Here is a 26,990-nt window from a genome sequence, read left to right on the forward strand (position 1 = left end):
GGCATTTCTGATCTTCATTGAAAGCCCGGTTTATAGTCTGGTTGGCGTGGGGTCAGCAGAGGGTTGGGGCACGGACGGGGTGCGGAGTGCAGACTCTGGGAGGGAGTTTAGGTGTGGGAGGGGGCTTGGGGTGCGCTTAGGAGCAGCTGGGACAGGTCACTGCTTGCGGGGAGCCGCCTGAGGTGAGTGCCCCCCAGATCCAGCACCCCCTCCCAAACCCAAACTCCCTCCCTCTTAGTTTTTCACTTACTGGCATCCCCCATTCCTCCAACATGTTGATAAAACAGCTTGTATGGTATTTACATACCCGTTACCAGTTGGTGTCAGGGCCTTGGTGTGCCAAGGGACAGTCCGGTCTCTCCTCTGCCCTGCCTGTCGCACAGCCACTCTTCTCTGGGCTCAGACTGACTTCAGGCCCCGCTGGCCTCCGCTCACTCGCTGTAGTAGGCAGTGAGCAAGGTCTGGGGAGTGTGAGTCATATTGGGGTAGTGGTGTGCGAGTGTGTGTGACTACAACTAGATCTTGCAATGGGATCTGTGCAGGCAGAGCCAATTGCCATGGGAGTGCACTGCCTTCGGTGGGGCTCAGTGCAGATCTGTCAGAGCCTGAGATGGCACCATGAAATGCGAAAAGATGCCAAGTTGAATGGTCCCTTTTTGAGGGAGGCTAATTCTAGAGTATGCTTCTCTACTCATCTCCCACTTATTGTGTACTTGGAGAAACCCAGGCCAAACACAAAGGTGGTTCAATATAATGTTCCTCCTTAATTTAATCCACAAATCCCCACGAGTTCTCTGGCTACCAGTCAATGTAAGGAGCCTTCCTGGGCTGTTGCCTTTTCCAACTTTGATTTCATAGATTCCCAGAGGGTAAGGCCAGAACGAACCATTGTGATCACCTGATCTGACCTCTTCCATTACGCAGGCCACAGAATCTCACTCAGGAATTCCTGCATCCTGCCCAGCAACTGGTGCTTGATCTGAGAGTGCCTGTTAGAAGGAGATGCCCCCCACCGCCTCAGTCTGGATTTAAAGACTCCAAGTGATGGAGAAGCCACCATGTCCCTAGGTAAATTATTCCAATGGTTAATGAATCTCACTGTTAAAAATCTGAACCCTTTTTCTAGCCTGAATGGATCTCATGCTGCCTATTTGATTTCAGTGATTCACATTTGGCAAGTGTTATATAAACAGTGAAAGGGGAGCTTCTCAGGGATCCCCCAAGCAGCCACCAACTGAGCGGCATTCCAGCCATCGTGGAGTCCATTTGTGCAATGCCATAGCGGTGGGTGCACAGTGCCTTAGAAAAATAAATGGGTAGTGCCAGCCCCAGGAGCTTGCACTGCCTGTGCCCTTTTGGGGCAATGCCAGTTTGGCTGTTGATGCTGAAAGGGAAGCAGGGTTAGGGTCTGATTTACTGGTAAAACCAATGAAAACTTCCAACCCCAATTCTCTGTGTGGCTCTCCAAGTCCCATGCGAGGGGGAGCGGGAGAAGCAGGTGCTAACAAAAAGCAGGTACAAAGTGTCAGAGCATAAGTAAAGCTGGCTGGTGTGGCTGGTCTGTGACCCTCGCAAGCCCATAGCCATGGGAACCCCTCTGTGCATTGGGAGCTGCGGATCAGAGCTCAGCGCGGGGGCAGTGTGCAGAGCCCCCGTGGCCATCCATCTGCGTAGGAGCTGGAAGGACATGCTGTCTGCTTCCAGGAGCTGTGCAGACCCGGGCAGGGAGCCTGTGAGCCCCGTTGCACTACCAACCGGACTTTTAACGGCCTGGTCAGTACTGCTGACCGGAGCCGCCAGGGTCCTTTTTGACTGGGTGTTCTGGTCGAAAACCGGACATCTGGCAACCCTATGCTCTAACAAGGGCCCCTGGAAGCTTGTGCATGAGATATATAGGCTGTTGGGGCTTCTGGGTCTTTGCAAAGTAGCCCCCCAAACCCTATTAAATCATACCATCTTCTGCTTCAGCTGTGTCTTTTAATTTTCCCCCAGGCCTTCTGCATTAGGATTTTAGTGATCATGACATCTGTTTTCAGCAATGCCTCAGGTCTCTCTTCTACTGGTTCATATTATTTAATGCTGTAAAGCATCTGCAGTTACAGTTTGCATAAAAGTGTCATATACAAAAAACAAAAAAATCCTTAGGGTCTCTAGACAAGGTAGTAATAAACAAAATTGTAATTGCTACTTTGTAGCAGTGTCTGCAAAGCATCTCGAAGTACATAACCCCACAATGTTTTTGTTAATCTTATTTATTATTTTTGATAGTCCTTTGGATGGGGAAGATAATATCTCATAAGCAGGCACGTGTTTCTGAATGACAAATACTTGCCTGTGCAAAAGCATAATAACAAAGAATGGCTGCCTACAAAACTTTCACTCAGTGGTTTAAATCAGTTATTAATATTCCCCTAAAACTCAGGACAGCTCTTATCTCCATGCCTTGTTCCCTATGTTTGTGGTTTTTCTTATTAAATTTTTTTTATCATTGTAAAACCCATTACATGTGGGGGGGTTTAACTGTGTCCTGGGCCTTTTAAAGCTTTCTTTACAATTTACTTATTTTTGTTTTATTCTGGTCAATTCATTTAGGCAAAACTTTAAAAAGCAAGATGGTGTATTTTTTGTTGTTTTTTCATGTTAGCAAAAGAATTCCTGGGACATCTTTTATGGCCTGTGGTCTTACCGAGTGTGGAGGAGAAATTCAGTGGACCCAAGTAGGCCTAAAACTTTGGTCAAGCTAACTGTGTATATAAAGCATAAGAAAAGAGTGTGGAAAATTCCATTAAGGGGCGACTGCAAACAGCACAGCTTAAGAAATGTAACCATAACCTCTAGAAGTTAGAAAAAAACCCTTAACCACAAAAAAAACGCCTATCAATAACAAGAAAAGCTTGTTTTTGCTAAACTCCAACTAAGCCAAAGCAACTGTTGAAACTTGCACTATATGCCAAATAAGGAAAATGCTGTTAAAGGAAGTAGGATTAACAAATTGTGGTTTTCAGCAATATAAGCTCCTGTATTTTCTGCATACGCTGGAGCAGCTACTTAGAGCTGTTACCCCCCTGCGCTTGTAATCAATAAAGGAGCCTCAGGCTTGGTTCTGCTCCAAACACAACGTGTGGTTAATTTTTCCATCACAGATCTTGGTGCCAGTGACTCGGATAAACGGTAACCCCCAAGAGCCAGAGGACCGCGAGCTATTCCTCACGAGACCCCGGGCCCATCAGAAAGGTAAGAGACCTTTTGAAATCTCTATATTGGGTTTCTGGTGGAGGACCGCCCGTAGGCTCTGGGCTTGGGTGAGTTGTACGCTCTATCCGGACTTTTGCTGCCAGACACGCCTGAAGCCTTTGGGGTTGGTCAGAGTCCCATCCAGGTTTGGTTTCCCCGGAAAGAGCCACTGAGGGTGGCTGGGCAGGGCGTGGATAGACCTGGGCAGGGCGTGGATAGACCTGGTTCCGTGTGCCAGTGTGAAAGTGAAGGTCCGTAGACCGGTGTGAGTGTGAGTCACAGGAAGGCACCCAGAGCGCCTTGCAAAGCCGTGGGCTCATGACCGGCGAGGGGCCTGTCTGGGTCTAGGAGTGTGTGATCCCATCCCTTCTGTCCTCGGACAGTCTGTTTCCATACCCTCTTTCCTCCCCTGTCTCTGGTTCCCGCCTGAAGGCGGTTTGAAAAGCCACTGACTGGTCTGATCACCTTGCCTGAAACGACAGAGTATGCAGCACCAGCTGACACCTTTTGCTAAAGGGGAGCTGTAAGACAGTCGTGGAGGCCCTAAACAAACCTTCCCTGTGTGAGTAGGATGAGTGAAAGATCCGTAGGGATTCTGGGAGCCAGGGGGTCCAAAAGGGATTCCTGCACTAGCCAGCTAAAATGGGAGCCAGTGTGTCAAAAAGGATCACTGTCCCGCCAAAAGGCACATACTAGTTCACTTGCAAGTTTCTGGAAAAATTGGAATTGGTATACCAGGAATAGGGATAATTTAACGTTATGGTTTCCCTTAGAGGGAAAGCTTCGACCTTGACAAGATTGTTCACCTCAGAAGTGCTGTTCTGGCCAATGTCCGTATGAGGCATATTTCTATTGGAATAAACAAAAGAAGGGGGGGAAAAACGGCACCGTGAATCTCAAATGAGGAGTCTCAAGGACTCCCAGGAGAAACTTGCAACACAATTAAAAGAGATAAAAAGAAAATTGGCAAAGAATTTAAATCCAACTAACCCGGCAAGAAATATTAAGCAGCAGAAGCCCCTTACGTTCACCCCTCAGACAGTGACTCTCCGTACTGAGAAAATGTTCCCCTTGTCCCAGTTCCCAGGCATTGGTGCTTCAGGTCATGAGACCTCTGTGTCTGCACATGCACCTTGGTCTCCTACGGAATTGTATAATTTACTTAAAATTTTTCCAAAAATAAGTGGACCCTGTTAAATTCAAAAAGAAGTTGCAAATTGTTATAAACTGTTATAACCCTACATGGGCAAATTTAAACCAGCTTCTACGAGGGGTCATGCCTAGGGAAACACTGAGTCGCCTTTGTAAAAAAGCTCAGTGGCCCAAGCAAAATCCAGGCCATAATGAAAAAAAATTAAATCAAATCAGAAAAAAGCTGTTAAATAAAATTTTCACAGACTGCCCAAAGAAAGTTGACTGGAGCAAAAATTAGCACCTATAAACAAAGTAAAAAAATAAGAATTTGAATAAAACCCAAATATTCTCACCGCCCTAGTTGATCCAAAAGCGGTTGGGGTGGGCAATACTCTTATTCCCCAACCCGTCTCTTCACCTCTGTCCATTTCTATCTGTCCTTTGTTTGACTGTCATGCTTTCCTCCTAAGCCCTTGTTCACCTGCTAACCTTTTGGGAAAAGACTTGCTGTGTAAATTAAATTGTATAATTTGCTGTACCCCAAATGGTGTGTATCTGGACATGCCTGATCCCACTCACAATGAGGTCCTGGCAGTTTACAGGAGAAGACCGACCCTAGCCCTACCTCATTGCAACAGGAACTGCTGGCTAAGGTCTCTCCCTCCTTGTGAGCCGATCATGCCAACCACATTGGGTGCATTGGGTCTGCCCAACGCGTTAAGATTCACTTAAACCCAGCAAGACCCCTTCCCGATGTGCAGCAGTACCCTCTATCAAAACAGGCCAAGGAAAAATCCAACCTGTTCTTACCTCCTGCATTCAGCAAGGAGTCATTATTCCTAGGGTCAGTGAGTGTAACTCCCCCATTTTACTGTGCTGTTAATGCTACTGTAAATTAACAGTTTCCCGTTGTCCCTAGTCCTGCTACTATCCTTTCCTACAAAGCACCGGTGCTGAGGGGTTGTTACCGCTTCAAATAAGGAAAAGGTTGTATTAAGTCTGAACATAAAAGAATTAAGGTTATTGTTAAATAAGATGCATCTAGATGTAAAAAAATAAATGTTTGTATGTAAATAGGTGTGTATAAATAAATAAAAGGGGGGTTAGTCAAAAAGCCCTCCCTCCTTGCTAAATTGGTAGTAAAACAATGCCTGTGCCCATTGGGGGGGGGGGGGAGAAATAATGCAACAACAAAAAAAGGTTCAGGCCCAGACAAGCAGGCAACCGCAGTTTGAGGAAGTTAAAAGAAAAGACAGTGAGAGGTTAACTCTGTAGTTACTGGAGAAAATTAATTAAAAAAAAAAAAAGGTGTTATGAAAAGAAAATTCTTGGTTTCTTTGCAGCCATTCCTTTGGAGAAAGGGCGCATTTCTATGGAAGAATTTCTGGAAATAATCCAGGCAAAAGGTTATGTAAGTTAAATTAATTAATGATAAACAAGTTAGGCAAATTAGCTAAAAAACACTCCTTGTGTGTACAATCTTTGTTTTATAAGTTTAAAATAAATTGGTGGTGTTTTAAAATTGTTAAACCAAAAAAAAAAAAAAAAACTTTTGCCAGACAAAAGAAACTAGTGTTGTTTAATTTTGGTATTTAGCATTTAATCCTTAAAGTAACTTAATGCTTCACAAGATTTAAAATGTCGTGGCTGCAGCAGGGCAGTCAAAGCCAGGAAAATGAAAACAGATTTTAAATCTGTTTTGGTAACAAATAGCAGATAAAAGCTGTAGTTGGTGCCCCACACTCAGTCTTAACGTGGCTCTGTGTAATCAACGGTCACTTTGCCAAAGGGAAGCCAAAGTGGATTGTGTTTTCCTTTTCAAATCAACGTGTGCTTAAAAGCAGAAGTTAAAAGTTCATTGTGTCCTTTTGAGACAAAGTCTCTAAGCGGCTGATAACTTTGAATCCAAAAGCAAGCCAAGAATGTCTGTGTTTAATGCAAATCACCTAAATAATAAAAATAGAAGCCATTAAAACCTAATCTGCCTCTAAAACAAATACTGAAAAATATGGGAAGTAATTCCTCAGTTTTGCCTGCAATCAGCAAGGGTATTTGTGTTTTTAAATATATATATATATATGTATATTTCATGTTAGCAACCTGTTGATGCAGGGTAGAGATCTGTTGCTCCAGGCTTCTCTTTGACTCCTCTTCCTCCTCCAGCTGCTTTTGAAAGATATTCTTCTCATCTTCCATCTGCTTCAGTTTCCTCCTGAGACTCAGCTTCTGGCAAGTCTCCTCTTCCAGCAGCTCCAATGTATTCTGGTGCTGTGACTCCATTGTCTTTCACTAATTTGATCATCTCACTTTCTGACTGGCTCAGAAGGCCTGTGATGTAGTCTAGCTCAAATTGCAAACTGATCCTTGCAATCTGACTTCCACAGCCAGCTCCATCCACACACACTCACACAGTAAATTTTACCTGTAAATTTTACCTCTTGGAGCTGTCCTTCTACCTTTTTCTGCTTTATTCAGTCCTCTTTGCCCTGCCGAAATAGCTTCACTTCAGTGAACAGTACAGCCTGCTTAATCTCCAGAGCCTACTTTGTTTTCAAAGTTTGCCGTAACTAGCTTGGTTTGTTCCAGCTGTTCGGTCAGATCTTTCACAACTTATATATGCCTCCGCCTCAGCTCCTGGATTTTGTGCAGCATGGGTCTTTGCCTCATCATCCAGGGTCTTCCTCAGAAGAGTCACTTTGTGTTCTCACTTTGCCCTGAGTTTTTGCTGTGCAGCAGTGGAGCGTAATCTGTCTGCAAGCTCCGTTTCCAATGCCTTCAGTCCTCCTTTAGGTCCTGCTTCTGGGTTTCTGCTTTGTTTCGGGATGCTTGTTCATGCTCCAGGTCTGCTTGTAGTTCCTCCTCCTTCTAGGGCAGTTATCTTTTAAGTTCTGTGATCTGTAGCTCAGTAACCTGGTCATGCAGATGAGTGGAGTCTTCCTCAAGCTTCTTGGAAGTTATCCCAATTCTGGTTACTGCCCTCCATTGCAAAACAGGATCCATTTTATGACGTGCTAGTGCTGTTGTTATGTACCTCTGTCCTCTCCAGCATCATCATCTTCAGTCCTTCTCATCGCTCCCTGGATGTCTTCCTTTTGCTCTGCTGCTGCTGTAGTGCTTAGCCTGGAACTATGTTCTGGTCCCTCAGCAGATTCATCTTCTGGGTCACTGATGTCTGGAAGTGGTCCTGGAATGCTTGCAGAGCCACATCATGCAGCTTCCTCTGGCTCTGCAGCTGGTCCTGTGCCTTGGAGAGACTGCATAGTTGCCTGCAGATCCTGCTGCAACTTCTGGTTACAGACTTGCAAAAATGTCATCTCCTCCTCCAGCTTGAGCCTTCATCTACTCATGGAGTTCCCTCTTCAACGGTTGGGCTTCTTGGGAGGTTAACCAGGAATTTCCTCTGATGAATGCGCTTAGGCTGTCCAGAGTGGCTCATGAACATGGGTGCCAACCTCAGGGCAGACTGTTACAAACCAGGGCACAAACCCCAAATTGGTTGATTGTTCTATACTTAGATTTCAGCAACCAAGTATTAAGTGTGTAGTCCTCAAGAACTGTAAGAGCCTTAACATGGAGCTACAGCCAGTCCCCTTGGGCACTCCAGTCTATCTTGCCACCCCGGCAAACTTACCCTTATGACAGATGGTCCCTTACACCAAAAATCACAAGAATATTAAGGTTACTCCCAGTCCCAAAGGACTAGTCACTTACCCCAGAACAATTGCACCTTAAATCTTACACCAAAGACAATACTTGTAGCCAATCCTCTAATAAACTAATTAAAAAGTTATTAAGAAAAAGAAATGAGTTATTTACAAGGTTAAAGCAGGTAAATATGCACAAACAGAAGTGAGTTACAGTCTTAGTTTTCAAAAGGTAAAAGAAGCTGCTCTACATGTCTTTAGGCCCTGGTCTACACTAGGACTTTAGGTCGAATTTAGCAGCGTTAAATCGATGTAAATCTGCACCCGTCCACACGATGAAGCCCTTTATTTCTACTTAAAGGGCTCTTAAAATCAATTTCCTTACTCCACCCCTGACAAGTGGATTAGCGCTTAAATTGGTCTTGCCGGCTCGAATTTGGGGTACTGTGGACACAATTCGACGGTATTGGCCTCCGGGAGCTATCCCAGAGTGCTCCATTGTGACCGCTCTGGACAGCACTCTCAACTCAGATGCACTGGCCAGGTAGACAGGAAAAGAACCGCGAACTTTTGAATCTCATTGCCTGTTTGGCCAGCGTGGCAAGCTGCAGGTGACCATGCAGAGCTCATCAGCAGAGGTGACCATGATGGAGTCCCAGAATCGCAAAAGAGCTCCAGCATGGACCGAACAGGAGGTACGGGATCTGATCGCTGTTTGGTGAGAGGAATCCATGCTATCAGAACTCCGTTCCAGTTTTCGAAATGCCATAACTTTTGTCAAAATCTCCCAGGGCATGAAGGACAGAGGCCATAACAGGGACCCGAAGCAGTGCCGCGTGAAACTTAAGGAGCTGAGGCAAGCCTACCAGAAAACCAGAGAGGCGAACGGCCGCTTCGGGTCAAAGCCCCAAACATGCCGCTTCTATGATGAGCTGCATGCCATTTTAGGGGGTTCAGCCACCACTACCCCAGCCATGTTGTTTGACTCCTTCAATGGCGATGGAGGCAACACGGAAGCAGGTTTTGGGGACGAAGAAGATGATGATGATGAGGTTGTAGATAGCTCATAGCAAGCAAGTGGAGAAACCGGTTTTCCCGACAGCCAGGAACTGTTTCTCACCCTGGACCTGGAGCCAGTACCCCCTGAACCCACCCAAGGCTGCTTCCTGGACCCAGCAGGCGGAGAAGGGACCTCCGGTGAGTGTACCTTTTAAAATACTATACATGGTTTAAAAGCAAGCATGTGAAAGGATTACTTTGTCCTGGCATTCGCGGCTCTCCTGGATGTACTCCCAAAGCCTTTGCAAAACGTTTCTGGGGAGGGCAGCCTTATTGCGTCTTTCTTGGTAGGACACTTTACCACTCCAGGCCAGTAACACGGACTCGGGAATCATTGTACAACAAAGCATTGCAGTGTATGTTTGCTGGCGTTCAAACAACATCCGTTCTTTATCTCTCTGTGTTAACCTCAGGAGAGTGAGATATAATTCATGGTCACCTGGTTGAAATAGAGTGCTTTTCTTCAGGGGACACTCAGAGGAGCCCGTTTCTGCTGGGCTGTTTGCCTGTGGCTAAACAGAAATGTTCCCCGCTATTAGCCACGGGGAGGGGGGAGGGTTGAGGGGGTAGCCACGCGGTGGGGGGAGGCAAAATGCGACCTTGTAACGAAAGCACATGTGCTATACTTAGCAAGGTTTACCCTGAAAGAGTGTAGCCACTGTTTTATAAAATGTGTCTTTTTAAATACCGCTGTCCCTTTTTTTTCCTCCACCAGCTGCATGTGTTTCAATGATCACAGGATCTTCTCCTTCCCAGAGGCTAGTGAAGATTAGAAAGAAAAAAAAACGCACTCGAGATGAAATGTTCTCCGAGCTCATGCTGTCCTCCCGCACTGACAGAGCACAGACGAATGCGTGGAGGCAAATAATGTCAGAGTGCAGGAAAGCACAAAATGACCTGCAGGAGAGGTGGCGGGCTGAAGAGAGTAAGTGGCGGGCTGAAGACAGGGCTGAAGCTCAAATGTGGCGGCAGCGTGATGAGAGGAGGCAGGATTCAATGCTGAGGCTGCTGGAGGACCAAACCAGTATGCTCCAGTGTATGGTTGAGCTGCAGCAAAGGCAGATGGAGCACAGACTGCCACTACATCCCCTGTGTAACCAACCGCCTCCTCCCCAAGTTCCATAGCCTCCACACCCAGACGCCCAAGAACGCGGTGGGGGGGCCACCGGCCAACCAGCCACTCCGCCACAGAGGATTGCCCAAAAAAAAGAAGGCTGGCATTCAATAAATTTTAAAGTTGTAAACTTTTAAAGTGCTGTGTGGCATTTTCCTTCCCTCCTCCACCACCCCTCCTGGGCTACCTTGGTAGTCATCCCCCTATTTGTGTGACGAATGAATAAAGAATGCATGAATGTGAAGCAACAATGACTTTATTGCCTCTGCAAGCGGTGATCGAAGGGAGGAGGGGAGGGTGGTTAGCTTACAGGGAAGTAGAGTGAACCAAGGGGCGGGGGGTTTCATCAAGGGGAAACAAACAGAACTTTCACACCGTAGCCTGGCCAGTCATGAAACTGGTTTTCAAAGCTTCTCTGATGCGTACCGCGCCCTCCTGTGCTCTTCTAACCGCCCTGGTGTCTGGCTGCGCGTAACCAGCAGCCAGGCGATTTGCCTCAACCTCCCACCCCGCCATAAACATCTCCCCCTTACTCTCACAGATATTGTGGAGCACACAGCAAGCAGTAATAACAGTGGGAATATTGGTTTCGCTGAGGTCTAAGCGAGTCAGTAAACTGCGCCAGCGCGCCTTTAAACGTCCAAATGCACATTCTACCACCATTCTGCACTTGCTCAGCCTGTAGTTGAACAGCTCCTGACTACTGTCCAGGCTGCCTGTGTACGGCTTCATGAGCCATGGCATTAAGGGGTAGGCTGGGTCCCCAAGGATACATATAGGCTTTTCAACATCCCCAACAGTTATTTTCTGGTCTGTGAATAAAGTCCCTTCCTGCAGCTTTTGAAACAGACCAAAGTTCCTGAAGATTCGAGCGTCATGTACCTTTCCCGGCCATCCCACGTTGATGTTGGTGAAACGTCCCTTGTGATCCACCAGAGCTTGCAGCACTATTGAAAATTACCCCTTGTGGTTTATGTACTCGGCGGCTTGGTGCTCCGGTGCGAAGATAGGGATATGAGTTCCGTCTATGGCCCCACCACAGTTAGGGAATCCCATTGCAGCAAAGCCATCCAGTATGACCTGCGCATTTCCCAGGGTCACTACCCTTGATATCAGCAGATCTTTGATTGCGTGGGCTACTTGCATCACAGCAGCCCCAACAGTAGATTTGCCCACTCCAAATTGATTCCCAACTGACCGGTAGCTGTCTGGCGTTGCAAGCTTCCACAGGGCTATCACCACTCGCAGGCGAAAGTTTCGCAGCCACTGGGAATCGTCCCAGACCTGCAACACTATGCAGTCCCACCAGTCTGTGCTTGTTTCCCGAGCCCAGAATCGGCGTTCCACAGCATGAACCTGCCCCATTAGCACCATGATGCATGCATTGGCAGGGCCCATGCTTTCAGAGAAATCTGTGTCCATGTCCTGATCACTCACGTGACCGCGCTGACGTCGCCTCCTCGCCCGGTATCGCTTTGCTAGGTTCTGGTGCTGCATATACTGCTGGGTAATGCATGTGGTGTTTAATGTGCTCCTAATTGCCAAAGTGAGCTGAGCGTCCTCCATGCTTGCCTTGGTATGGCGTCCGCACAGAAAAAAGGCGCGGAACGATTGTCTGCCATTGCTCTGACGGAGGGAGGGGCGCCTGATGACATGGCTTACAGGGTTGGCTTCAGGGAGCTAAAATCAACAAAGGGGGTGGCTTTACATCAAGGAGTATTTCAGGCAGGACTTCACGGAGGGTTCCAATAAGAAACGGTGCACCTAAGTAATTGTTCTTATTGGAACAAGGAGGTTAGTCTGGCCTCTGATTGATACATGGCTAGATTTACCTTGCTGCACCTTCCCTGTGAGTGACTGCAGTGTGACCTAGAGGAATGAGTCCCCTAGACAGGGGAGGAGGCAAATGAGTACAAAACAAATCTGGTCTATTTCTTGTTTTGATCCATCCACTCCATCTATCTTTTACATCTTTGGCTGGCAGCAGACGGTGCAGAAGGACTGCATGCCATCCACATCTCATGGCTGCTCGGCAGAAGATGGTGCAGTACGACTGCTAGCCATCCTCATCTCTTGCCTGCCTGGCAGAAGATGGTACAATACGACTACTAGCAATCCTCATCTCTTGCCTGCCTGGCAGAAGATGGTACAGTACGACTGCTAGCAGTCCGTATCGCCTGCCCGCTCACCATAAGACGGTTCAATAGGACTGACTGCAGGACTAAAGAGAATGACCTGGTCAAGTCACTCCAAATTTAGTCCCTGCGCCCATGTCTGCCCAGGCGCTCATGGCCGACATGGCCAGGAGCACCTCGGACATGACGATGACGGCTACCAGTCGTACTGTACCATCTGCTGCCACGAGGCAAGGGGTTGCTGCTACTGTGTAGCAATGCAGTACTGTGTCTGCCAGCACCCAGGAGACACGATGACGGTTACCTGAGCGGGCTCCATGCTTGCCGTGGAATGGCGTCTGCACAGGTAACTCAGGAAAAAAGGCGCGAAACAATTGTCTGCCCTTGCTTTCACGGAGGGAGGGAGGGAACGGGGGCCTGACAATAAGTACCCAGAAACACCCGCGACAATGTTTTAGCCCCATCAGAGTGCTCCATTGTGACTGCTCTGGACAGCACTCTCAACTCAGATGCACGATTGTTTGCCGTTGCTCTGACGCAGGGAGGGGCGACTGAGGACACAGCTTACAGGGTTGGCTTCAGGGAGCTAAAATCAACAAAGGGGGTGGCTTTACATCAAGGAGTATTTCAGGCAGGACTTCACGGAGGGTTTCAATAAGAAATGGTGCACCTAAGTTATTTTTCTTATTGGAACAAGGAGGTTAGCCTGGCCTCTGATTGATACATGGCTAAATGTACCTTGCTGCACCTTCTCTGTGAGTGACTACAGTGTGACCTAGAGGAATGAGTCCCCTAGACAGGGGAGGGGGGAAGCAAATGAGTACAAAACAAATCTGGTCTATTTCTTGTTTTGATCCACTCCATCTATCTTTTACATCTTTGGCTGGCAGCAGACGGTACAGAAGGACTGCATGCCATCCACATCTCATGGCTGCTCGGCAGAAGATGGTACAGTACGACTGCTAGCCATCCTCATCTCTTGCCTGCCCGGCAGAAGATGGTACAATACGACTGCTAGCCATCCTCATCTCTTGCCTGCCCGGCAGAAGATGGTACAGTACGACTGCTAGCAATCCGTATCGCCTGCCTGCTCACCATAAGATGGTTCAATAGGACTGACTGCAGGACTAAAGAGAATGACCTGGTCAAGTCACTCCAAATTTAGTCCCTGCACCCATGTCTGCCCAGGTGCTTGTGGCCGACGTGGCCAGGAGAACCTCGGACACGACGATGATGGCTACCAGTCGTATTACACCGTCTGCTGCCAGAAGGCAATGGGTTGCTGCTACTGTGTAGCAATGCCGTACCGCGTCTGCCAGCACCCAGGAGACATACGATGAGGGTTACCTGAGCGGGGTCCATGCTTGCCGTGGTATGGCATCTGCACAGGTAACGCAGGAAAAAAGGCACGAAACAATTGTCTGCCCTTGCTTTCACGGAGGGAGGGAGGGAACGGGGGCCTGACGATATGTACCCAGAACCACCCGCGACAGTGTTTTAGCCCCATCAGGCATTGGGATCTCAACCCAGAATTCCAATGGGCAGCGGAGACTGCGGGAACTGTGGGATAGCTACCCACAGTGCAACGCTCCGGAAGTCGACTCTAGCCTCGGTACTGTGGAAGCACTCCGTCGAGTTAATGCACTTAATGCACTTAGAGCATTTTCTGTGGGGACACACACACTTGAATATATAAAACCGATTTCTAAAAAAACGACTTCTATAAATTCGACCTTATTCCATAATGTAGACATACCCGGGGGCTAACCCAAGCTAAGCAGCCTGAGGATCCCTTGCTTATGCTTAGAAATATTGCCTTCTCCAAATTCCAAGCAGTATAGCGCTGCCGTTTTTGCTGGTCAGGGATTTTTATTCCTGTCTACCAGAGTTCAAGCTGTGACAGGGCATGTCCACCTGCACGTTCTCTCTTCAATGGTGTGTAGGGGGAGCAACCAACAAAGTCTTTGTTCTTTGATGTTTCACAATGGCTCATTGGTTTCATTGGGCCTTCCTGGTGGGCAGGACCTAAAACTTTCTGTAGGAAGCCAGCATTTCTACATTAATTAATGCTCCTTTTCCACTTGATGACTTACACAATTACAGAGATTTACAATGCAAAGATTTAAGAGAACCTTCTAACATGGGGTAAAGCTTTTATAATTAAGTTTAATATATGCAGTGTTTTACAAGCATTTCATGAAGTCTAAACACAATCTTATAAACTTAACATCTAGTTTAACAATACTAACACACAGGTGAGCCAGACTGGTTTCCAGTATTGCATTTGTCAGTGTTCAATGAAGCCTGTCTCCGGATCTGTGAGCGTCAAAAACGTTGGTCTCGTTTTCCAGTCTGGGTACTTGTTCATCCACCTTAGCCACAGCCAAATGGCTTCTCTCCTCTTTGATTAGCTCCTTCTGTCTGTCCTTTAAATGCTGGCTTTGTTTCTGTTGCTCACCCAGACTCAATAGGAAAATGTGCATCTGGGTCTGCAAATTACTTAACTGTTCAGGATTATCAGGGCCCTTCTCACACTCGCTCTCTGGTGCATATCAACTCCTCTCAGCCTTTCCCTGGTTCCTACAGCCCAGTACCCCGATGCCCTTTGGAGCAGCTGACTGATCCTTCATCTGACTCCGGAATCAGATTACTCAAGCTTCCCACACTCTAATGTTGCAAGGCTGAGGACTGAGTCAAGGCATCCCCAGCAAATGGAGAGAAGTTTGAAACTCATGGCTTGTTCTTTTATGGTTTGTCTCTGAGGCTTGCTTCTGCCTCTGGGGCTGCCCAAACAAATCAGGCAGCCCCTAGGCCAGCCTCACCAACCGCTGCTGGGGAAATTTGGGTGTGGGAGGGGACTCAGGGCTGTGGCAGGGGGTTGGGGCAGCGTTTATCACGGTGTGGGAGCTCCCCAGAAGTGGCTGGAATGTCTCTGCAGCTCATAGTCTGGCATGGTATGGTATTGCCACCCTTACTTCTGGGCTGCTGCTGGCAGGGCTCTGCCTTCAGAGTGGTGCACCCGGCCAACAGCCACTGCTCTCCAGCCATCCAACTCTGAAGACAGCGTAGAAGTAAGGATGGCAATACCATGACATCCCATAGATGCCGATTCCGTGGCTGCGCCAGAGCTGGAGCACCCACAGGGAAAGATGAGTGGGTGCTCTGCACGCACTGGCAGCCAAGCTCCCCTCCCCATCCCCTCGGCCCCACCTCGCCTCCTGCCCCTCCCCTGAGCGCGCCATGTCCCCCGCTCCTCCACCCACCTCCCAGTACTTGCCGCCACCAAACAGCTGTAGCAAGCTCCGGGAGGAGCCAGAACATGGCGCGCTCACGGGAGGAGACGTGGAAGAGGCGGGGCTGGGATGAGGATTTGGGGAAGGGGTTGGAATAGGGGCAGGGAGGGGGCAGAGTTGAGGCAAGGACTTTGGGGAAGGAGTTGGAATGGGGAAGGGGTGGAGTCAGGGCAGGGGAAGGGAGGAGGGCGAGCAGCCACCGATACCAGTAGAAGTCAGTGCATATGTGACACCCCTAAAATAACCTTGCCGCCACCCCCCCCCGCAACTCTCTTTTGGATCAGGAGCCCCAATTTGAGAAATCCTGGTCTCCCCCTTAAATCTGTATTGTGTAGGGTAAAAGCACACAAAATACCAGATTTCACAGGGGGAAACCAGATTTCACGGTCCGTGACACATTTTTCATGGCTGTGAATTTGGTAGGGCCCTATTCATTACACTCTACTGTAGGCAGGTCAAATCAGTCGCGTCTGCAGTTACAAAAGAGATCCTGCATCTTTCCCTTGAGGAAGTCTCATTCCCTGGGAGGGGTTCAGCTTCCATGTTGTCGTCCAGGAGATGCACATCTGCAGCTGTCTGTTCGGAATGATACCAACGGTTCATTCTCATGGTCCATGTGGCAGAATCTTTCTGGATTGCTCCACCACCAATAACTAAACAAGTGCTGCAGAAGAGTGGATCTCAAGAGTAAGCCACCATCACCAGAGATCCCAAAACCATTTTATGCTGACCTGGGCTGTGTCCCAGGAGAACAGATTTTACTCTGTAACCAGCATCTGTATGTCCATCCAGTCTGGCTGATTGTAGCCTATTGCTCCTGCAAACTCCAACACTTTAAAGGTGGCCTGTTCTTTACTACAGATGAGCTGGGCCAGGCAGATTTCTCACAGGAAAACTGTGGCAACCGTTTCAAATGTCACCAAATCATCTGGTTACATTTGGGTCAGAGGGTGGCTATTCAACAGGGTGGCTGCTGATGAGGCCAGATGGCAACTCAACATCTGCTGCAATAGGTCCCAGATTGCTCCTGCTGTTGTGCAGTAACCTGCTGTTGCTGAGTAGCCAGCTGCCGCAATACTTAAGTGCTGCTGTTGCTCCTAGGCCTGGTTTTCAATCATCCACTTTAACAATTTGTCTGCTTCTATGGTAATATAGGGATGCCTACATTTAAACTTCATGAGAGTACACTATGAGAAAGCTCAAATAATACTGGCATAATTTATATTTCTTTTGAAATCTTTATTGGGCATTTAACACAGAATATATATAAGATCAAGAGAACATGCTTTTAACTTCAAATGTATTTTAACAAACTTTTTTTGGTTTGGTAATATTCTATTATTGTGATATCATTTTACTTAACCCACGTTTTCTCTAATGATCTAAGGGCTTATCAGGATGAACAGTTTGTACATGGCAAACGGGGTATAATCTACAGCACACTTGCATGCTGTGCAGTAACTGTCCATGTGGACCCTGCTATGGTGCGCTAAAAGTTCCCTGGTGGGCTTTGAGCTAATCCCATTAAGTGTTAAACCTGAACAGTACAAAACTGTAACATTTTCATACAATGCTAAATTTTAATCTGCAGATTAATGTTTTGAAACCTTCAACATGTTCTTTTTGGCTGATATGCTGTATTTTAAATTGTATGTAAATTGATGAGCAATCTGGATTTATTTTTCCTTCAGCATGAAGCTGTTTGATACATTACTTGGACTTTGTGCGTCACTAAAAGAGCTGCTGTTTTTTCCTCTTGTTTTTATATTTACCCTTTTGTGTGATGATCTGCCACGAATTCCAAAAAATGTTAAAAATACTGGAATAAAAACAAGACCATGAACAGCTCCAAACAAGATAACGAGAAACATAATCTTAAAAAATGTTCTGAAGATGTAAGCTTTTGCTGCAGAGAGCACAATTACTCCTAATATAGTGGAGATAGCACCTTGGATCACCAGGTAACCTAGCAGATACAGGGCATCAACTGCCCTTTCATTGACAGTTGACTTTTCACTTGAAACAAATGCATAGGATATATGAGCAGAAAAATCTACTGAAAACCCGATGCAAATGACAAGGTTAATCATAGATATGGAATCAAGATTAACATTCCAGTATGTCATGAAACCAGCAACTCCAGCAATAACAGAAGCAATAGCAAAAGTTACCCACAAGGAGCAGAGCGGATTGGGAATAAGCAGCAAGGAAACACACAACATGACTCCAGTAGCAATTCCAATATTCTGAATGGTGTTTGGCACTATTACAATATACTGATCATAGTATATGAATGCTGGGTGATATACCATTAATGGGATCTTACAGTCCTTGGGCTAGGTCTTTAATTGGTGTAAAAGGTTCTTCTCATCAACTGCAGTAGTAACATTCACTGTTTGAATGAAAAAATGTGAGGCTGCTATTTCTTGATAGCGAATATCAATGTCCCATTCTAACTCTGGAAATAATTTATATAGTTCAGATAGATTACCCATGAAAAACGCCTTAGTATCTATATTCAGTGAACCAATTCTAGCAACATTCTCATACATTCGTAGCCATGACTCTGAGAGACTCTTCTCCACATAGGAGTTATTTTCTAAAGACTCCATACATACGATTCTCAATGTCATTACGAATGGATGGATTCCAATAAAGTTCCAAGAAAATCCACATTTTCTGTGATAGTGACCATAATCCTAGGACCGTACTCTGAGAAATATTCATCTTCCCAGTCATAGTACCCAGTCATAGTACCGAATTCATAAGAATCGTCACTAGCCAGATTTCGCAGGACTGTACCTTCCTTTATCTGAGTACACCCATAAATACTTCTAGCCAGGAACCCTTCATACAGCAACACCACAAACACTTTGGTCCAGATCTTTGTAAGGAAAGGACCATAATATTTCCTAAAGAATTTGTTCATTGGATGTTCACCTTCTCCCCCAGAAGATTTATCAGAAAACCCTCCTACACAGCACATGTTGTACAAGCAGGAGCGATGAGGCTGAACAATGTCCTTCACTTTTGTGAAAATTAACAAATGTCTGTTGCCTTCTTCCCTTTTACCATTTAAAGCAAGAACAGCTCCTAAAAATGTGATGTTGTATAAATAGCAGAAGATGAAAGCAGTTCCTATGTAGAGACAAAAGGACTTCACAGACTGAAAGGAATTCACGATCCCTATGTAGAAAACTAAAACATCAGTGAGAGTGGTGATTGTGATAGACACTGCTGCCTCTGCATAAGTTTCAGCCATCCACTTTTCAACTTTATTTTTAGGATTAGTCTGTTGCCAGTCTGTTGAACATGTCATCAACACCAACCCCTACAAAAGGGAAAAGGTTAATAGCTTATTGTATATACCGTCAATATCAATTTCTAATGGAAAATAGCAGAATTGCAAAACAAGCAATGACTTAAGCTGAGCAATAAGCATTGTGTTCACACCAAGTGAAGTTATGGACCCCCAGAAAATAAATGTCACCCGCCCCCTCCATATATGAGGTAATGTATTACATTTTCCCATGGTGAGATCTCTTTCTCTCTCACCACATTTCTCTGAAAGAGAAAGCATGTCTAGGATAATGAGGTAGATCCCTCAGCCATGCTATGGAAAGTACAGAACTGCTTTTGGGAGCATAGATCCACCTTCAACCTCACACTGAGCTGAACGGCCCTCTGCTGCTGTACCTCCTGCATTACCTGTGAGCCCTTATTTTGTACATTCTGCACTGCTGAATAACAGAATGGATAAACACCTGGAAAACGACTATCAGACCCAGTGGTCTTAACTTATAATTGTGCTGATCCCAGATTCATGCCATGTAAAAATAATCTCCCACTAGGCACATTTTGCATTTCCATTTTTTCCATCAAGCCCAATTTCTTTTCACTTACCCAATATAAGAAATAGTACATTTGCTACAGTCATGTCAAATGGTACCCCACATAACAGCAACAATCCAAAGCTGCTTAGCACAGCTAACCCAGAAGACAGAACTCTAAAGGCTGCAGCCCACACTTTATTTCATACACAGTCAATCCTGGAAAATTGCATCTTGTTAAGATTTTAAAAGCATCTTGTTAAGATTTTAAATGCTGTAGTTTTTATATTATATAAGAATACATAAATTTATAATTACCATGTTTTGTAAAAGCACCTTTGGTTACAAGATTCTCATTAATACCTTAATGAGAGCATCAGGTATTAACATTTTAAAGTCACAACATGGGCCAAATCAGTCCTTCAGTTTAAACTGCACAACCAGTGACTCAGTGTAGGTGCATGAGTTTAACTAACAGTAGAATTGTTGTAGCTCTCTATTCCCCCATCATACAACGAGTAAAAATTATGATGCCACCTATTGGGAAGCAAAGAGTTGTGAAACTCTTCCCTGATTATGTAAACCTCAGTTTTCTTTGACTCCTAGGCTCCTTGCCTGAGAAGTGTGGAGTCCTTTCTCCTGTTCTCTCCTTCCTTCTGCCTCTCTCTCACTAACTTGCAAAACACTAAGGAAAAAGAGAAGATAAGAAAAAGGAAAGAAAATGACCAGAATGAAGAAACCTGAGGGCTCTTTTCCAGACTGGAGAGAGAGAATGAAAGGCAGTGCTCTGAGCTCTGCTGCTGAGCACCTCTGTTTTGCGGGGAGGGAAAGGCTCAACTGGGGCAGCCATTCAATTGGACATTATGACGCCCACCTCTAAGGTGGATTCCAGCATGTCTTGTCTTTGCCTCTCCTATGAGCAGCAAGTGGGCTCCCCTGACTGGAGTACATTTGGCTGTAGTATGGTGCCTGACACATTGATATGAGCACTCTGCCTGGGCCTGAAGTCCAGCTTCACAGCTTACACAGCTCTGTGATAGCATCTGTACCCTCCACAGAGTTCAGAGGTCTCCCAACTGGTCCCAGTGCTGGTGACACACTTTATTAGTAGGTAATCATTTTTCTTTTGACTTCGTTGTTTAATACATTGTTTTGAAAAGGAAACTCACCTTAACTGATTACTCTTGTTATAGTGGGTATGGCAACACCCATTTTTTCATGTTCTCTGTGTGTGTGTGTGTCTTCCTACTGTATTTTCCACTGCATGGATCTGATGAAGTGGGTTTTAGCCCATGAAAGCTTATGCTCAAATAAATTTGTTAGTCTCTAAGGTGCCACAAGTACTCCTCGTTCTTTTTGCTGATACAGAATAACATGGCTACTATTCTAAAACCTATGCAAGTTATGTTGGGAATGTATATCTTAGTTTGGTGTGAAATAAACTATTTTAGTGCATCTGTGTCCTTCGTAAATGAAAACACAGGGGTTGATGTGGCAAGGTCCTCAGGATTGTGAATCCCCCCGCTAACTTCAGCAGGAGTAAAGAAAACTCCATCTCTAGCTGCAGAATCCCTTGATACTATGCTCATCAAGGCAGTATCTAAGCATCTTGCAAGAGATGCTCACTGCCTTACAGAATCAACCTCTCTAGCAGATGCTATGAAAATGTCCTGCTGATCATTTACACATGACTAGTGCATGGCTATGTGAACCGTTTCTTTAAAGCTGTCTCAGAAAACCAGGCAGGAAAGGGTTGGGGAAAGTTGTAGGTAGAAACTACAGTTTGTTGAAGCAGAGAGAGACAGAGTGGCTTTAGTGATGATTTTGTTTTCCTTATTCGAATAAAGTTTTTTTTCTGCTTAGGGTACAGCATCTTCTTCTGTGATTCCTTACATTTGATACATGACATAGTGTCAGACTGATTAATTTTGGACATAAAAGGAAAAGAAAATGCAAGAGTTCCATCTCTCCACAAATCTTTCAGTCTGGTACCTACATGGAACGGCCTGAGTGGAAGGAGCATATCACAAGACTCTGAGACAGAAAGATGTTTACCACAGGGAACAGCAATGCCCAGGGAAGTTCACGAGGAGTGAAGCTGTAAATGTTCATAAATGGATGAAAAACTCCCAGACAGCTCACAAAATGTAATTACAATTGGGAACTCATCATCAAGCAGGTGTGTGTCCAATAACAAGACGACAAGGGATCAAATACCAGCCAAAAGTGCTCAGTTGGGCAAGCAATCCCATCATGCTGAGCACCTAGGCAGGGTGAGTGTGCCCATGCAAACGAAATAATGATGATAATAAGTAAATTAAAAGATTTTGGTTCCGTTCAAAAGTGTCTGGTTGTCTGGATTTGGCCCGTGGTCTGCCAACTGATTACCCCTGGTTAGTACACTCGGAGCCTTTTACCACACCCCTTTCTTTTTCTTTCAATATACAACTGTATTGAGCTTTTCCTGATTTCACTTAATCTCCCTATTGACTTCTAATTAAATTAGAGCCTGGTAACACAGTACACAGGAAAATGATGGTGAGTTTTTATTGTTTGATCTGATCTGTGCAATAGTATTTGCATAAACCCAAGGTGGATGTTTAATTAAATTTTTTCTGTTTTCAGTGGAGCTAAAGTTAACGTTGGTATTTTGACCAGTTTGTGTAACATCCAATTCTGCAAGGACATCTCTGTATATTTGCATCAGTTCAATTAGCACTAGCCTGACAACAGCATTAACTGCCGCAGCTAGCACATCAAACATGGAACTGCGTGCTTATAGTTTCACCATTTTTCATGTTTAGTAGAGTATTAAGCCATGGCAAAATGATGTAAAATAACAATACAATTTACATTTGATACCAGCTACTCTCAAGATTAATAAAACAAGGCACAAACATGTTGATATATTAAGTCAAGTGTATTAAGATAATATATTCTGAATTTTGTTTTAACTTTTAAGACAATAAAAAACCCACCCAGAAGAGATCAGGTACAAAATTTAGTTCATAATCCAACATCACATCCCCATCACAGATTATATTTATATTTACATATCAGTTACCAGTTGGTGTCAGGGCATTGGTGTGCAGAGGGACAGTCCGGTCTCTCCTCTGCCCTGCCTGCAGCACATCCACTCTTCTTTGGGCTCAGACTGCCCTCAGCAGAGTGAGCTGAAGCCAGGGGGGCCTGTAGTAGGCAGTGAGCAAGGTCGAGGGCGGGGGGATAAATCGTATTGGGGGAGTAGTGTGTGAATGTGAGAGACTACACTGTGGAGGCAGAGCCAATTGCCATGGGAATGCACTGCCTTCAGTGGGGCTCAGTGCAGATCCATCAGAACCTGAGATGGCACCATGAAATGGGAGAAGATGCCAAGTTGAATGGCCCCTTTGTGAAGGAGGCTGATTCCAGAGTATGCTCTTCTACTCATCTCCAACTTATGCTATACTTGGAAAAATCCCGACCAAACACAAAGTTGGTTCAATGTGTAGGCAGGGTCTGAATGAACTCTCCTCTAACAGCTAGTTTGAGAGGGGGAGAGACTTCAAGAACAAACTGTATTTATATGAATGCACCTACTCTGCATAGGTATCTTGCAGACAGGAATTGTGTAGCTCCAAGTGATCAGCTTTGGTTGGTAACTGCCCCACCGCAAGTGATTTCAGCTCTCATTTGAGCACTTTAACGTAACAGGCTCCTAATGAATCCCATTTAGCTCCGTCTTTGAACAGTGGGGAGGAACAGGTTAAACCAGACCAGGGACCCTTAGGAAGAGTCCACACCTCCTGGCTGGGACACCTGTCTTCACCCCTCTTACTTTCACAGGGGGCTGGCATTTGAGCCCCTGGCTTAGCGAGTTCCTTTCAGCTGAGGTTGACCCCTCAATTGGGACAAGCTCAGCACAGTTCTGCTCCCCTTTAGTCAGACAATTAAGATAACATTGATAACAACATTTCACTACCCCTGGGTCTGATTTATTAGAAAAACCAACAAAAACTTACAACCCCAGTGCTCTGTGCTGTCCTCTGAGTCCAATGCGAGGGGGAGCGGGAGAAGCAGGTGCTAACAAAAAGGAGATATAAAGTGTCTGAATATAAGTACATCTGGCTGGTCTGTGATAAAATCATGAATGGTGTAGAGAAATCGAATAAGGAAATGCTATTTACTCCTCATAACACAAGAACTAGGGGTCACCAAATGAAATTAATTGGCAACAGGTTTAAAACAAAAGGAAGTATTTCTTCACAGTCAGCCTGTGGAACTCTTTCCAGAGGGTATTGTGAAGGCCAAGACTGTAACAGAGTTCAAAAAAGAATAGATTAATTCATGGAGGATAGGTCCATCAAAAGCTATTAGCCAGGATGGGCAGGGATGGTGTCCCTAGCCTCCGTTTGCCGGAATCTGGGAATGGGTGACGGGGGGATGGAACATTCCCTGTGAAGCAGCTGGCATTGGCTACTGTCAGAAGACAGGATACTAGGCTAGATGGACCTTTGGTCTGACCCAATGTGGCTGTTCTTATGTTCTTAACCCTTTTTAAAATTATTTTCCTAACAGTGAAATAAAGATGTTCTACTTCTCTCTCTCTTGCTCTCAAAAAACAAACAAAACAAAACAAAAGAAAACCGAGCATGCTGTTTAAAGTTTTGCCTAAAGGAAAACTACTAAGCAGCTTATGTGAAAAAGTTAACACTTATTTGTTTACCAGAGATAAGGAGTCTCCTTTTTTGCATCACACAGCCTCTTTCTTTCCTAACTTTTTAAATACACCAATCTTTAAAGTTTTGCCCAAAGGCTTTAGATGTATGCAAAAGATGAAAAACAGTGAATATATATTGCCATCATTTACAATAAAGGTTATATCAAACTTTCTTATTTCATTTACTGGAAATTGACTTTAGCTGTAAGCTTTGTAAAGGGAGAAAGTCCTATTCCCAGCATTTACAATAAAAGGCTTGAATAATTGCATGATAGGAATAAAGCTATAATAGCAGGTTTTTATTCAGAATGACACTAAGAAAGCAGCTTATACCAAAATTAGCTACTTTTTTTAAATTTAGAAGGAAAACCTGTTGCTCTTTACAAGAGCCCCCCACCCCTCTCAGGGTCACCATTTCAGATTTTGGTAGGGGGGAAATTTAACTGTAATTCCAGGGGCTAGTTAGGCACCTGAAAACTCTAGGTTTTTTGCAGATAACTTAGCAATTAGCTGACAGGAGCACTGTATCTAATTCCTATATAAAAGAAAGAAATTTTAATAAATATTAGACCCACTCAGCTCTAATACTAACATGACACCAAAAGTGTACACGACCAGATATGGGGCAGGACGGCTGGACATAAACCATAAAAAGAGCATGGAAACCGGTCAGAATTACATGCTGATGAGTCCTGTCAAGTGGTTTACTACTAAGACGCATTTCTGATCTTCTTGCACACATGCTACTTTGTGGGTGATGGTGAAAGCAGGGAAACCATTTTTATTCTCCTGCCCTTTTGGGGGAGGGGTAATCTTTGCTTTTTAACCCCACCCCAGTTCAGGCTCTGTGCTGTTCCAGGCCACCTGCTGGAGAGCACATCCTTGTCTCTTTCTCATCTACCTGGGTTTTCTCCTCAACTGGTGTTTCCATTTCACTAACCTGGAGACTTTTCCCTTCTGTAGAGTGAGGTATACCCTCATACGACCAATCTTTTACTTGACCTTCACTAAAGCTCAAATCTTTGTTCTGGGCTGCCTTCTCTCCCGCCAGTAGTTCTGCGTCTTCATCATGTGCCCTACTCTTGCTCTGCAGCTGGTCCTGTGCCTTGGAGAGACTGTATAGTTGCCTGCAGATCCTGCTGCAACTTCCGGTTACAGACTTGCAAAAATGTCAGCTCCTCCTCCAGCTTGAGCCTTCATCTGCTCATGAAGCTCTCTCTTCAATGGCTGGGCTTCTTGGGAAGTTAACCATGAATTTCCTCTGATGAATGCTGTCAGGCTGTCCAGAGTGGCTCATGAACATGGGTGCCAACCTCAGGGCAGACTGTTACAAACAAGGGCACAACCCCCCAATTGGTTGAATGTTCTATACTTAGATTTCACCAATCAAGTATGAAGTGAACTCCTCAAGCTCTGTAACAGCCTTAACATGGAGACACAGCCAATCCCCTTGGGCACTCCCGTCTACCTTGCCACCCCAGCAAACTCATCCTTATGACAGCTGGTCCCTTACATGAAAAATCACAAGAATATTCAGGTTACTCCAAGTCCCAAAGGACCAGTCACTTACCCCAGGTCAGTTGCACCTTAAATCAAAGACAATGTTTGTAGCCAGTCCTCTAATTAACTAACTAAGAAAAAGAAACAAGAGAGTTATTTACAAGGTTAAAACTGGTAAATACACACACACAAATGAGTTACAGTCTTAGGTTTCAAAAAGCAATAGAAGCTGCTCTATATGTCTTTTCGGGCTAACACAAGCTAAGCAGCTTGGAGATCCCTTGCTTATGCTTAGAAATATTGCCTTCTCCAAATTCCAAGCACCATAGTGATGCCAAGAAACACAGTTTATTCTGGTCAGGGATTTTTATTCCCTTCTCCAGAGTTCAAGCTGTGATGGGGCATGTCCACCTGCTGGTTCTCTCTTCAACGGTGTGTAGGGGAGCAAACAAAGTCTTTGTTCTTCAATGTTTCGCAAAGGCTAATTTTGTCTCAAGGGGCCTTCCTGGTGGGCAGGACCTAACACTTTCTGTAGGAAGCCACCATTTCTACATTAATTAATGCTCCTTTTCCATTTGATGACTTACACAATTACAGAGGATTACAGTGCAAGCACTTAAGATAACCTTATAACATGTCTTCTTCCCTTTTGACATTCATGACAGGCTGGCTTGTCCAGTTGCTGCTGGGCCCCTGGGCAAGCCTGGGGTTAAGCTTTTATAAGTAAGTTTAATATATGCAGCTTTTTACAAGCATTTCATGAAGTCTAAACACAGTCTTATAAATTTAAGATCTCATTTAACAATACTAACACACAGGTGAGCCAGACTGGTTTCCAGCTTTGCATTTGTCAGTGCTCAATGAGACTTATCTCCTGCTGTGCTAGTGTCACAAATTCTGGTCTTGTTTTCCAGTCTGGGTACTTGTTCCTCCCCCTTAGCCACAGCCAACTGGCTTCTCTCCTCCTTGATTAGCTCCTTCTGTCTGTCCTTTAAATATTGGATTTGTTTTTGTTGCTCACTCAGACTCAGTAGGAACATCTGCACCTGGGTCTGCAAATTACTTAACTATTCAAGATTATCAGACTCCTTCTCACACTCGCTCCCTGGTGCCTATGAACTCCTCTCAGCCTTTGCTGCAGTTCTTTTAGCCCGGTGTCCTGCTACCCTTTGGAGCAGCTGACTGAATCTTCGTCTGACTCCTGTATTAGATTACTCTAGTTTCTCACACTCTCATGTCCTCAGGCTGAGGACTGCCTCAAGGCATCCGCAGAGGAGAAGTTTGAAACTCATGGCTGCTCTTTGCCTTTATATCTTGTCCCTGATGCTTGCTTCTGGGGCTACCCCAG

General features: G+C 45.3%; 2 protein-coding genes across 4 annotated transcripts in view; one reads left to right on the forward strand and one right to left on the reverse strand.

The window, feature by feature from the left end:
• LOC125631326 (zinc finger and SCAN domain-containing protein 20) overlaps positions 1 to 26,990 on the forward strand; it is a 92,457-nt gene that overhangs the window by 575 nt on the left and 64,892 nt on the right. For 2 of the 3 annotated variants that reach the window (XM_075125938.1, XM_075125939.1), the window contains exons 2-3: positions 925 to 1,068; positions 3,144 to 3,234. The gene's annotated coding sequence lies outside the window, so the exon portion shown is untranslated. Of the gene's footprint in view, positions 1 to 924; positions 1,069 to 3,143; positions 3,235 to 5,711; positions 5,780 to 8,803; positions 9,210 to 9,786; positions 10,324 to 26,990 lie in introns of those variants that run through there. The other variant, XR_012667270.1, reaches the window with a different exon arrangement.
• Positions 17,046 to 18,932, reverse strand: LOC125631324 (patched domain-containing protein 3-like). The gene is given in 3 exon segments (XM_048837810.2): positions 17,046 to 18,228; positions 18,230 to 18,268; positions 18,270 to 18,932. Coding segments are annotated over 3 exon segments (1,641 nt in total). The 3' UTR covers positions 17,046 to 17,289.

Source organism: Caretta caretta, chromosome 2, assembly GCF_965140235.1.
Source record: "Caretta caretta isolate rCarCar2 chromosome 2, rCarCar1.hap1, whole genome shotgun sequence".
Classification (NCBI taxonomy): Eukaryota; Metazoa; Chordata; order Testudines; family Cheloniidae; genus Caretta; species Caretta caretta.